The following is a 14,606-nucleotide window of genomic DNA, read 5'->3' on the forward strand; positions in this document are numbered from 1 at the left end:
TCCACAACTATCATGCTTCACTAAAGAAATCAGATCAAAAGGGAGAAAAAATGAGAAAAAAGGAAACAAATAATAACAAAAAAGGTGAAAATACAATGTCGTGGTCTACATTCAGTCCCCATAGCCCTCTCTCTGGATGCAGATGGCTCTTTCCATCACAAATTTATTAGTATTGGTCTGGATCACCTCTCTATTGTGGATTCTTATGCTAACCCTGTCAAAGCTGAATTTTTAAAAAGCTTAAGTAAAGGAATATCAATTTATCAATCATTCTATGAACAAATATTTATTAAGCACCTGCTACTTTGCAGATCTTGTACTGGTGCAAGGAATATAAATATAGTGAAAGAAATAATCCCAACTCACAAAGATTTTTTTTATATTCTAAAGGGGGACAGAACAAGTATTTATTTAAATTTATAGTATAAATGTGATATGAATAAATACAAATACATTAAAAGCAATTAAGTACAATGTAGTCAGGGAAATTGGGTATCACAAAAGGTTTTATGAAGAAGATAATACTTAAATTATGTCTTTAAATGAAGAGAAGGTAGAGGTAAAAAGGGATTATAATCTAGCATATGATATTATAACCTGTAAAAACACAGAAAAAACAAGGAAGGTGAGGAAAAGGGAGAAAGTAAACTTTTGCCATATCACAGAATACAGGAATGAGATTAATGTATAATGAACCTGCTATGAAAGATATTAGAAAAGTAGAAATGGCAAGATTTGACAACTGATTGGATGTGTGGAGTGAGGGAGAATCAGGAGTCAGAGGGAACTTAGTTTATAAACCTGGGACACTGGAAAGATGCTAATATCTTTAAAAGATAGAAGGACTCTTGGAAAAGGAGAGAGTTTTGGGAAAAGATCATGAGTTCAGTTCTGGGCAACCTTGGTTTAAGATGTCTCCAGAACATCCAGTGTAAAATATCCAATAGGTAATTGGTGCTGGGGGATTAAAGCTTAGAAGAGAGAATAGGATCAGATACATGCATACATGTGTACATACATAAATATAAAAGTATAGCTTATACACAAATATATAGTATGTATATATAAATATGTGATTATGTATATATACAAACTATGTATGTACCTAGAAAAAAACTTAGAGGCCATATAGTCCAACTCATTCATTTTACAGATGACAAGAAAGGCTCCAATTAAATGACATACCCAAGGTCATAAAAATCCTCAATGGCACAGTCAGAGTTTGAATGCATGTGCTCTCATGGCAAATTCTATGGTGTGGAAACCCCATGACATTGCACTCCCCAGGCTCTTGTGCAGTAATTACTACTGCTTCAGCTGACTGAAAGATCAGGTGTCTGCCTCCAGGGACTACATGCTCAAATATATTCCTAATGAATTACTGAATGAATGCTTCAATTCTTGTAGCTACCATTGCTCCTATAAAGCCATCACTTTCATCATTATACCTTTCTCCAGTGACAAATGATGGAGAGGAAGAGTTTTGTCATGGCCATACAACAAAGTCCTATTCTGAGATCTCACTATAGAGGCAATGGCATGCTAGCTCGAACCAACATATGAGAAGCTACTGTCAAAGTTTCAGGTCTTTTGCAAGCAGGTTGTTAAATACAATCGGTATATATTTCAGTCACTTTCTCTACCAGTAGGGTTATTGTTTTAAAAAAATTATTGTCTACCACATCAGAGTGCATTTCAATATATTATTGTTTACTTTAATTGATGGTGGTTCTAATAATGAATATTTAAAAGCAAACCTAATTGCATTTTGTTCTGAGGATCTTCATATAATATAGGGGGAAAAGTTTGGAATGCTATGAATTTGTAAGAAATTTTTTCTAAAATCATCATTTGGCATTGTTTAAATCATCTATTACAATTATAATTTGATGTTTTTATATCTGAAATAATTTAATCATTTAAAATATTTTCAGATAAATTTCATTCCCATTTATCATTATGTATGTGTTATATATGTTATATATAACATAATATATATATTATATATTATAAAATCTAATTGAAAAAATCTAATGGATTTAGAAACTATAGCTAAAGAACTTGACATTGAAATGATTAAAAATGTTTAAGTCCTGAAACCAAATTGGGCAATATATGTAATTCAAAAGCTGTTACAGGTATGTGATGCACATATCCTACAATATGTTCATTTTCCTTATTTTTTAATTCTGATTTGGGAAAAATATTAGCTAACCAATTTCTTGTAAGAATTCATTTTGATAATTGGCAGTCTTAAAGAATTTTCAAATGCATTGGTGGTTAATTAACCTTCAGTAAGCACAAAAATTAATCAAACACACCAGAAGGGCTTGAAAAATGTAGATTGATACTAGAAGACATAAATCTCAAGTTGAAGATTTGATCAAGTCAGATACATTTATAGATATTCCACTTAATAAAAATAATAAATTTAATGTTCTTCTTAAGAATACTAGACAATATAATTCAACATATGAACTTATATATTTTATCAAACAGAAATAACATAATGAAAGTATTTTCAATTATTTTGATTTATTAAAACTAGCTATTTGGTCTTATGAAGAACTAATTTCATTGTGAATAGTCAGTGGAAAAAATGTATCATTTAGGTAAAATTCCGAAACACAAAATTGATTCAAAGAGATAATAAATGTATAATCAAACAAAATTCCAAACTTTGCAACTGTACAAAAAACTACAAAAATATTTGGCACAATTTCAATCGGGAGTGCTAAAGCTAAAGTTTCAGTTTAATGAATATAATTTTTACAAGGGTAAGAAATAATTTAACAATAGATGACATAGAGTAAAAGACAATAAATTTATTGGGAAAAGTTAGTAGATTGTGATGCAACTCCATTTATCAAATCATATTTAAATTGCAACTGCTGCTTGGCTGCAGATACCGGAGTTCAGAAAATCAATAAAAGCATTTGGCAAAAATCAATTGACTCTGTGGCATTTGTGATAAAGAGAAAAGTATACTTTATTATTACTTTATCTACATCCTTTGCATCAGTAAAACTTATAATAAATTTATATATATAGATTTATATGTATATGTATATGTATGTAGGCTACTCTCCTTTCCCCATGTGAGGTGGTTGTTAAACATTTATCAGTACACCACTGTGTGAAAGTGACTATCAAAGATTATGCCATCTGAGCACAGAATCTAGGCAACTCTACCATAGCAGAAAGGCTTTAAATATAGTTTATATAAATATAAATATATGTATTTATATTTATAACTAAATATAATTGTCAATTTTCCATGGAATAATTACCTAGCTAAGTGCAGAGGGACTCAACGAGAAGAATGACTGCAAGGGGTTAATTCTTTGACCATGGAATCCCATGAAATAACAAAAACTACTCACAATCCCTTTCTGTTTCTTCAACGACACTGACAGAATGGACAGAGAAAGGGCTAGAAGATGCTAAGAGTCATTTAGGCTTTAGACCATTTAGAAATATTAACTTAGTCATTAGTATCTTGGATATGCAATGTTGTACTGGTAATTATTCAATAAACTTGAACCCAACTACCCATACAACAAAATAACGAAAAAACCAAGAAACTCCCTACTTGCCAGATTATGTTACACATAGAAGGATGGAAAGGATCTGGGTTGTCTTTAGGAAACAATACTTAATGGCCCTGAGTTTCAACCTAAAAGGTCACTCTTCTGGTACTTCAGTCTTTATGTTGCCAATGGCTATGAATGGCATGAAACTATAAACCAGTCTTTGAAAATATCTATATACACACAGAGATCTATGTATACTAGAGAATGAGGGATGGCTAGAATCTTAGTAGAAGTACACACATGCATGCATATGGGGATACACGCAGGCCTATGTACATTTATTTGCATTTATGTATGTATATGGGAGAACAAGGCATTGTAGAATCTCAGTAGATGTACACATATACACACACACTTTCATATACAATTAATCAACAGGCATTTAAGTGCTCCTTCTGTTTTAGCAGCTCAAAATACAAATTCAAAGAATGAAATAAACACACACATACACTTTCATATACAATCACTTAATCAAGAAGCATTTAAGTGTGCATTCTGTGTCAAGTACTGTTCTAGCAGCTCCAAATACAAATTCAAAGAATGAAATAAACACACACACTTTCATATATAATCACTTAATCAAGAAGCATTTAAGTGCCCATTCTATGTCAAGTACTGTTCTAGCAGCTCCAAATACAAATTCAAAGAATGAAATAAATCCTTTCAAAGATCTTATCTTTTATATACGTATATTTGTGTGTGTATAAATAAAATGTATTTCAAGCCTTTATTTTCTTCAATATAGACAGCTTCTAGTACAGAAGTTTCCTTTACCAGTCCAGATCAGTTATGGTTGAAAGGGTCACAAAGTATGTGAAAAGTCTTGCTGAGCATAAGGCCAATTCTCTACCCATTAGACTATGATGACTTTTAGTAACATAATCAACAAAAGAATTGTGCAGGAAGTGTGCATTAAAGATATTTTCAAGGAGATATATAATTGGAAAATGTTTTATGAGTAACAATATAGTGAGGGAAAATCATAGGTTTGCTTTATTTTTAATCAATATACTGTCAAAGTATCCAGAGGAAATCCCCTAATTCCCCACTTGTTAGCCTATAGGTCATGATCCCATATGGAGTTTTATAACTGAATGCAAGATTCACAAAATTATGATTTATTGTCAGTAAATGTTTTATTTGTTTATCTATTTTATATATCTATATGGCCAAGGTCATATAAAAATTTCTCAGGCAAAAGGTGGTAGTGAGTAGTCAAAGTTGAAGAATAGCCTTTTGTGGATTTTGTGGATACATAATATAATTTATGTAAGAGGAGAAATTGTCCCTGAGTTGCAATTTGTACTTATGGGGAAGGTACTCATATGGATAAGTCACAGATTGACCAAAGTATAAAATCATTATAATAAAATAGTGATATAGAGGTGGTACATTCCACATGGCACTAATGCTTGAATAACATTTGGGGAGAAGGGAGGGAAGAAGGTGGGAGAAGAAAAGATTGTGTGATCCTGAAAATGTAGTTTTATATTCCAAAAGAAAATCAGAATTCAAGCTATATTTGTGCACAGGTTCATTCCTTCTTTTTAATCTCCCCAGTGCTTAGCATGGGATATAGTAAGCACTTAATAAATGCTTTTTCATTTATTCATTTGCTCCAGAGTACTGAGTAGTTCTTTTATGGAAAATTTGTTGAAAGGAAAATAACCAAGTAAATGATAAAGCATGGATGAGTTATAATGTAACAGTAGAGTATTCTCAGAAATATTCAAGTACCTATATAATATACTGTGAGACAGAAGGATATGTCTACTACTCTCAAGGAGTTTAAAATCTAATTCTAGGTTTGATAGGGATGATTGAGGGGAATATCCCTGGGAAGATCACCTGTGGCTCTACGGGTCAGGGAGGAGGGTTCTCTCTTCTCTGGACTAGGAGTCAGAAGAGGTGCTTAAATCATTGCTTCCTCACTTGTGAAAGGAGTTAAGTTCTAATTCATTTCTAATGGTGTGATTCCAGTGTCAAGGCCCTTTCTTCTGGTACTGGGCTCAGATACAGTGGAGTGCCAAGTGTCTTTCCAGCTTAGATCTACCATCATATCACCAATGGAGGAGGGATGTCGAGGTGAGAGGTCAGACCTACCAAATGACTAATTTAGATTCTAAAATAAGTGTGAGCCGGAAGTGCAGAGAGCCAGAACTCTGGAGAAGGATACTTGAAAGAAATATTCTTGAAACAAGGTGTTAACTCAGAGGAATTGATGAGACAATGATTATCTAGTTTACATATACTTAGTGCTTAGTATGGTGATGTAATAGTTCTCTAGTTCACACATATTCAGTATGCTGTAATGATGTAATTATGTTATAATGATATAAATATAATAGGATATATTAGAACTGGGGACAGGAAGTCAGACTGAAGTCAGACTGACTGGCAGACTGGCAGACTGCTGGAAGAGACTGGTCGGACTATGATGGACACAGATTGTGTAAGAGACAAGACTTTGGACTCTATTCTTGTCCATTCTCCCCGTGTCTATCCTGCTGAGACCAAAGCCCTTCCGGAGGACCTCCAGAAAGCTAGCCCAGACATTACGCAGAATTAAAACAGACACAGTTTGAGGGAGATGTAGAAGGAAGAAGAGGAAAGAAAAAAGAAAAAGGTAGATTTTAGATCTTGAACCTTGCCCTCTTTATAGTACAAAAGAAAGTATTTATGGTATATAGTGGTGGGGAACATCTGCTCCTCAAGCCCTACAAAGTCTTGGAAATCGTTTGATCTGACCCTGCCAAGGCAACCACAGTTCCAGCCATCCCTTTAGGAGAGAGTTAATTAAACGTTTGACCAAATATAGCAGGCTAATTTTTAAGTTGATTATTTTGTATGAATCGTGAATGATGCTATAAATATTCAAATATTCAATTTCTTGGCAGAAAAAAAAATTTTCCCGTTATAGTTAATCAGAGAAATGGCTCGTGTAATCAAGGTGATTGAGCCTCCACTGTCCTGTTCCCTCTTCCCATCATTAGACGCTGTCTATCGTTCTACTTTTATTGGGCTTCATGAAAGCTTATTTTCAAGAAGCCTTTCCGAATAAGTGCAAATACTAGAAACAGATGTTAAACTTTAAGGGCTGGAAAAGAAGCCAGCGCCAGGTAACAGCGAGCAGACGAAGCGGCAGTTTCGCGAGCCGGGCGAACACTTAAAGATCCCGACTCTGGAAGCTCGGGTGCCCGGGACCGGGGTGCAGGGCACGTGCCAACCTGACTAGATGGAGAGAAGACAATTAGGCAGGCACTAACGGGGGCACTCTCGGGCAGAGGCGAGCAGTGCAGTCCCAGGCCCGCCTGCAGGGGGTGGTGAGGGCAGCTGTTTGGAGGCGCTCCCCACCCAGCCCAGAGAAGGAGGAAGAGGGAAGGAAATTAGCTGCCAGTTCGTTGGAGTCTGGATTTGCCCGCCTCTTCTAACTCGGTGGCGCCCGTTGCCCTCCGGCGTCTGGGCACCCGGCTCAAGGAAGGATCTGGGTGGAGGCCGAGGGCCGCGCTGCCATGAGCAGCCCCGGAACACGGCTGCTGCAGCTGCCGCTGCGAGGGCCAGTCCCGGCTGCCTGGCTCCCGTTCCGGCTCGGGAGAGGACTCGGACTCGGACTCCAGCGCCTGCCGGCGCCCGCCGCGGGCTGCGCCGCGTCCCGCCTGCTGGGGACAAAGGTCGGGGCCAGCGGGAGCGGTCCCGGGAGAGAAAAAGGATGCGAGGGGACCCGCACGGTGCGGATCGGCTGCGCCTCGGCTTTCTGGGGAGACACGGCGGCCTCAGGTAACAGGGACAGCCCGCCGGCTCTCCCCCCTGCCTTTCTCCTGGCCTGCCTGCGCCCTGCCTCGGTCCCTGGCTCCCCATCCCCGCCTGGGGCTTGTAAGCCTGGATGCAGCCAGGCGAGAGGCAGGGGCCGGAACTCGCCGTGCCGCCCGCGGAGCGGGGCCGCCGCCCGCCAAACGGGGCCGCCCAAGTTCGCGGGCTCCTTCCTCCGGGGCCGAGCCCCTGCACCCATCTTCGTCTCCGCCTACGGCCTGCGCCTTAGCCTTTCCCCTCTCCGAGACGCGGAGTTAGGCGAGGCGTCCGCGCTTTTAGGCAACTCCTCTCAGAGCAGACGAGTCTCCCTCCCTCCCCCTGTTCCGGACCATGCGCTCTGTTTCTGAGTTTTCTGTTTGGCGTGTTTTCGTGTTTACTACTTCCCTGTCTTCCTGCCAAAATCTTTCCTTCTCTCTTACTCTTTCCGCTGTCAGGTCAGCAAGCATCAGCCAAACTTTACTGTCTGTAAAGCCCTGAGCTAAACGCTAGGGATACAAAGAAAGGCAATCCCTGCTCTCGTGGAGCCATTGACTAATAGGATGAAACAACATAAATTCTCTCTTACTGACAGTCTCTATATGTTTCTCTGTCTCTGTCTTGCTCTGTCAGATTCTTTGTCTCTCTGTTTCTCTCTGCGTGTGTCTCTCCCTGCTTATCTGTCTCTTTGTCTTTGTCTCTCCTGTCTATGCTGTGTCTGTCTCTTGAAATCTCTCTCTGTATCTCTCTGCCTCTGTCTCTCTGAACCTGTCTCTTCCTCTGTCTCGGTCCGTCTCTCTGTCTTTCTCTGTCATTTGTCTTTGTGTGTGTGTGTGTGTGTGTCTGTGTGTGTGTCTGTGTCTGTGTGTCTGTCTCTCTTGGTTTGTCTCTGTATCTTTGTGTCTCTACCTTTGTGTCTCTTTCTGTCTCTCTCTGTTTGTGTGGCTGTCTCTGGCTGTCTCTGAATGTCTCTCTCTCTATTTCTCTTTGTCTCACCGGATCTCTCTCTGTCTCTGTCTCTCTCTGTCTCTCTGGCTGCCTCTTTCTCTATCTCTCTTTGTCTCTGTCAATTTCTCTCTTATCTCTCTGTTTCTCTGTGTCTCTCTGTTTATCTATCTATCTCTGTCTCTCTCTGTCTCTGTCTCTGTCTTTCTCTCTCTGGCTGTTTCTGCTGGACTTGATCTGTGCCTTCCTACCTTTATTTTTTTTAAGTCTCAGCAAAAATGCTAGGCTCAAAATAGTAGAGTGTGTTATTATAACACAGTGGGGGGATTTTTGTGTTTTGTTTTGTTTGGGGCTTTTTTTTTTTTTTTTTTTTTTTTTTTTTTTTTTTTGGCAAGGAAAGGAACAAGCCATATGCTTTGATGGGGAAGGGGAGGGAACAAGAGAAAGGAGAGAATGTCCTTTATTGCAGAACAGTCATATATAGCAGAACTGAGGTAAGAACTTCATGTATGTCCACATACATGAAGTGTGAGCGTTGGCATAAAAATGCCAGGATTGCTTCATTAAAGCACTTTTTTTTTCTTTTGACAGTGAGAGAAAGAAATCATGACAAGAAACAAAGCAGTGTTAAGGACAAAGAGACACAAATGTCAAAAGGGAGTGGAGGAAGTATATACATATATAGCCTATATATCACCCTGACCTGTCCAGTTACTGTACATAGTAATGATTTTTTACAAAAGTTAGATCAATATGTCAAATGACTTATGGTTTCATTGGAGCCCAGAACTGATTCAACTCAAGGTCTTCTATCTATGCCTTAGAAAATTGCTATAACCCAGAAACATTAAAAATTTTCATTGGGTAGCCAGCTCCCCTTCTGGTGATGAGCCTTTCAACCTGACCTGGTCAGGTTCTCTGGTTACCTTTTACTTAGACTATTTTCTAGCCTGGTACATTTATGACAGTCTGCCTTCACTAGCCAGTCTTCAAGAACCCAGACTTAATCACCACATGGGTGTGACAAAGGAAGAAGTTAGTGTTTTATAGAAGCTAGGTCTTGGAATATTGATTTTATTATAGAGATTTTCTAGTAAAATGAGAAGAATTAATGAAATATAATTTGGGGACAAGGAAACGTTCCTAACGTTACTAATTAGCATTGAAGAGCAGCTGTGTATGTTATAGGGATAGATGGTTGCCCCTTCTTCAATCATACCCTCAAATAACTTCCCTGCTTCTTGCCATTGTAACATAATTCTGCCTAATTATATATATATATATATATGTATATATATATATATATATATATATATATATTCTTTTAAACCAAAGGACTTTTTGGTCTTTAGGTACTCTATTCAAATGTAGAATGTTATTTACAGTGTTATTTTTAGTATTCTATGGAAAAGATGGAGTTTTTCAACTTGTGACCCCTTTTTGCCTGATAAATTTTTACATGACCCTGGGTATAGATATATAAAACAGGTATACAAATCAAATATTTACTGATAATAAATCATAATTTCATGACCTCCACATTCAGTTACGAGAATCCAAAGGGGTCACAACCTATAGATTAAGAACCTGGAGACTAAATGATGGTATTGACAGGTGGATTTGGAAGTGGTTGAAAAGTCAGATCCAAAGAATAGTCATTAATAGATCACTGTCTTTTTGGAAAGATATTTCTATTGGAGTGTTCCAGTGATTAGTCTTTGTCTTACACCTTTCAATATATTTTATCAGTGGCTTAGACAAAAGTATAGATAACATGTCATCAAACTTGGGGAGAACATTAAGCTGGGGAAAAAGCTATCGCACAAGAAAACAGAATTAAGATCCCTAAAGATCTCAGCAAGCTATAATGTTAAACTAAATTTAATAAAGTAAAATTTAATAGGGATAAATTTAAAGACTTGTAACTAGGATTCAAAAATCCTCTTATTGAATATAAGAAGAAGCTGGCATAGCTAGTTCCTGTGGGAAAAATATTTAAGGGAAAGATTAGTAGACTTTATTATGAGTTAATGGTGAGATATAGTCACCAAAAAAGCTAATATGATCTTATATACATTAAAATAGAGGCTAGAAAGATAATAATGCCACTGGACTGTGCCCTGCTCAGATATCATGGATTAAAGGAAGGATGAGTGTTAGTCAAGTCAAGAAGTATTCATTAAATATTTTTCATTTGCCAGTCTCAATGCTAAGTGTCAAGGATATAAAGAAAGGCAAAAAAACAGCCCTTCCTCTCAAGGAGCTCACAGACTAATGGGAGAGACAGCATGCAAACAACTGTGTACAGAGACTATGTATGCAGTCCCAGAGGGAAGACACTAAGATTGAGAAGGACTGGAAGCTTCTGGTACTTTTGCTGAGAGGTGAAGGAAGCTAGAGAAACTAGTAGGTGAAGATGAGAGAGATAGTATTTGAAAGACTGTAATTTGGAAGGGAGATTAGACATGTTGCATAATTTCAGAGTCTAGAAGTATGAACAATATGTAGAAATTTAAGATAAATAACTTCTCAATAATTAGTATTTTCCCAGTACTTTAGGACTGTACTACTTTAGGAGATACATATTCTGCTTCATTAAAAGTGTTTAAGCAAAGGCTGGTTGACTATTTGCAAGATAGAATATAGAAAGAATTGTTGTTTGAGGGTGGGTTGAACTATATCATTTCAGATGTCAGTTCCAACTGTCATTCTGTGAGTCTACATAGTCTGATCATTAGCATCAAAAATACTAGATCCCAAATTCTACCCACCAGAAAACTAGCTCAGATCTAAAGTTCCTTCAGGATTTAACATTCTGTGATTCGAAGAGGAGATTGGAGGTGGAGGAAGGGGAGGATCAAGAGCAATTAAACATTTAGCTGTGAATCCATTGACAACTGAGAGAAGAGCTCTACCTGGAAATAAGTTAGGAATATTTACTTTATAGATGAGAGGAATGGTTCCTAACAAGAAAGATGGACATGTGCCTAATGAAGTAACAAGTATTTACTGATGGATTCTGTAAAATATTAGGTACATTAGGAATATGAAAAAGAAATCTGAAAAATTATCTTTGCCTAGTTCATTTGAGAATACCAATTTGAACTCATTAAAACCAGCTAGCAGTACCTAGCTGTTTTTTCAGTTGTTAATTGTTTCCACTCTTTGCCAACTATTTTTTTCTTCTTAGTCTACAGATCATTTTCCATGGAAAAGACAACAGATAGAAAATAAGATTTTAGTCCTTTACATGCACTGCAAACATTGTTTCTGTCCTTTCTTCAGTATTACTCTTGCTTCCTTCATAACTAATTTTTTTTGATGTTTAACTTTTCACTAGCAAGCTGAAATCCTTCTGAGATTTAGTGTTTACTGGAAAATCTTATTGGACTGTGATATTCTTTGGATTCAGCTTCAGCTATTTGCCTTTATTTCCACTTTATATACATGTCTTTTTAAAACTGGAATTAGTCAAGAGTTCCTTTTGCATTTATACCAGGGTATCTTATATCCTGCTTTGCTGTTGTTTAGTCTGGCTCTTCCTGATCCCATTTAGGATTTTCTTGTCAAAGATACTGGAGTGGTTTGTCCTTTCCTCTTCCAACTCATTTTACAGATGAGGAAACTGAGGTAAATAGGGTTAAATGACTTCCCTAGGATCACACAGCTAGGAAGTATCTGAGACTGTTTTTTAATTCAGGTCCTCCTGACTTCAGTCTTGTCATTCTCTCCACTGATCCATTTAGCTGTCCCCTTGTTCAGTTCTAGGTGCCACATTTAAGGAAGAACATTGACATGCTAGAAAGTAGCCAGAAAATGGAAACCAAGATGATGAAGGATCTCAAAATCCTGTTGATACTGAGTATGCTATTTACTACCTGTATGACTGCAGGAAAATCACTCAGTGTCCTGGCCTTCATTTTCTTTACCTATAAAATGACAGAATTCAGTCTTTTGCACCTTCAAATCTGTGTCCCTCCCATCATATTACATAGAGCTATCTTAAGATTCATTCACAACCCAGTCACCTTCAGGGGCAGGGGGATGATATTCTAAGAAGAAAAAGGGATGATACATACAAAGGACCTCTGAAGAATGCTCCACTTCTTGTTCCCTAGAAGCAGAACAAGTGTTTTTGTTTAATTTTGTTTGGGAGGTGCAGAGCATGAGTCACGCTGTGTTTGGAATTTCAAATAAAATTAGTTCCTTTGCCTCCTATCCCTAACAAAAAAATATAGGATCCTTTCATGTCTTTGGCCATCTGCATTGTGGAGCATCCTTGGCCTGAAGCAAATGGGAACAGGAAGACTTCAGCCTCAGTAAAGATCTTCCTTCTCAGTTTTATGAAGCAAAAACCTTTGTACTATGAAGTAAGGTTAAAAGTAGCATTTCCATGGAAACCACCAAATACTTACCATGGTACATTGGGAGGAGGAAGAAATCTTGAGATCATGTAGGTTCAACCTCCTCATTTGAGAAATAACAAAACCGAAACCCAGAGGAGAAAATTTAGCCAAAAACACATAGCCAGGATTTGACTCTTAAACCCTCTAACTCTGGAGAGAGTATGGTTTTTATAAGGCTTGGACTGTGTACTTTGAAAATAAATATCATATCTACCCTAAACTTTCTCTAGGCTAAACATTCATCAAATCCTCTTAGTGTATGATGACTTATGGAATCTCCTGCTCAAAAAGTTCTTTCTGCTGAATCCCTCTGTTTTGGTTGATAATTTTTCCTTGTCTTCTGCTTTACCCATCCATACAAACATCTAAATGATCTTACTTTGCTGTTGATCCTCAGCAAATTGCTGAACAGAGCTTCTTCTGTGGGAACATCTGCCATAGAATCTTATTAAAAAAATTTAAGTTTAATTGATGTATTTTTTTGCATCATTATAATTTTCCCCAGTATTCTTCCCCTCCATTTTTCTTTCCAGAAAGCTACTTTGTTTAACAAATAGAATTTTTTAAAGAAGAGGAAAAAGAACTGATCAATACATTGAAAAAAAGTCTGAAAATATGTGCAGTGTGACACACTTGTGGATCTCCCACTTTTGGAAAGAGTAAATGGAGTAAGAGTATTTTCTCATATCTTGCTTCAGAGCATACCTTCCTTGTTCCATAATTTTGTAGCATTCACTTTTTAAATTTCAAATTTTATTTTTTTCTCAATTACATGTTTAACATTTTTAAAATTTTGAGTTCCAAATTTTCTTATTCCATCTATAGCCCTTTTTTATGAAGGCAAGCAATTTGATACAAATCAAAAATGTGCAGTTTTGCAAAACTTTTCCATGTTGGTCATGTTGCAAAAGAAAACACAGACCAAAAAAAACAAAAAACAAAACTCAAGAATAATAGTTTTAAAAATACAGCTTTCACTTTGGATTTTTTATTGGTTATTTTTTCTATTTATCTCACTGTAGTTAAAGTAATTATTATTTTCTTAGATCAACTTACCTTACTGTGGATATAGATATGCATAATCCATATATATTATAGAATATTATCTGTAGCATAAAATATATATGTATATTATACATATATGTGTGTATGTATACACATATATATATATATATATATATATATATATATAAACTCTATTTGAAGGATTATTTTTCTTCTGCAACATGTTTTGGTATACAAACTGAAAATTATTTGACCAGTAATCAGTTGTAAGTATAAACTCACAAATACAAAATATAATTATTTGGATCAAAGCATTAGAGCTATAATGGATCTATATAAGGAGGTATATAAGGCTATATCTAATCAATTTACAGATGAGATAATTGAGGTCCCAAGAAAATTAAGTGTCTTCCCTAACGTCTTATATATAGTAGCTTTCAGAGACAGTGATCAAGTAGAATCTTGTGAAATGATAGATTTTCTTGCCTTTGGCCAACTCCTTTATTTTCTTTTCTGAGGAGAACTTGTTAGGCAATTTCCTATTAAACTTCACTTTTTAAAAAATATCTAGTTTCATTTTTTAAATGAGAATAACATTTTGGATGTGGTTAAATTTATCCAGTAATTTGCCCATGTCTTGGTTATTAGATGAAGCTCACATGATAAGAATGCAAACAATTAATTTTATGTTTGTAGAAAAGGTAAGAAATATGTCATATCTTGGTGCCTTTTTGCCACTTTGGAAATAGAGAAAGGACTACACAAGACTGCTGATGTGTCATGTTTTTATCTTCTAGAATGCCCAAAAAATTTCATCACCAAGTGGACAAAATTCTAGCAATAGGCTGTTTTTCAAACTCAGTCTGTTCTT

General features: G+C 36.6%; 1 protein-coding gene across 2 annotated transcripts in view; it reads left to right on the forward strand.

Annotated features, from left to right (window-relative positions):
- Positions 1 to 6,892: 6,892 nt before the first annotated feature.
- The window catches only part of LOC100932208, a 131,358-nt gene continuing 123,644 nt past the window's right edge, over positions 6,893 to 14,606 (forward strand). The window contains exon 1 of one of the 2 annotated variants that reach the window (XM_023505919.2): positions 6,893 to 7,370. In XM_023505919.2, coding sequence (XP_023361687.1) covers positions 7,106 to 7,370 — 265 coding nt within the window. In that variant the 5' untranslated portion in view covers positions 6,893 to 7,105. The remainder of the gene's footprint in view (positions 7,371 to 14,606) is intronic. The other variant, XM_023505918.2, reaches the window with a different exon arrangement.

This window comes from Sarcophilus harrisii, chromosome 6, assembly GCF_902635505.1.
Source record: "Sarcophilus harrisii chromosome 6, mSarHar1.11, whole genome shotgun sequence".
NCBI classification, from domain to species: Eukaryota; Metazoa; Chordata; class Mammalia; order Dasyuromorphia; family Dasyuridae; genus Sarcophilus; species Sarcophilus harrisii.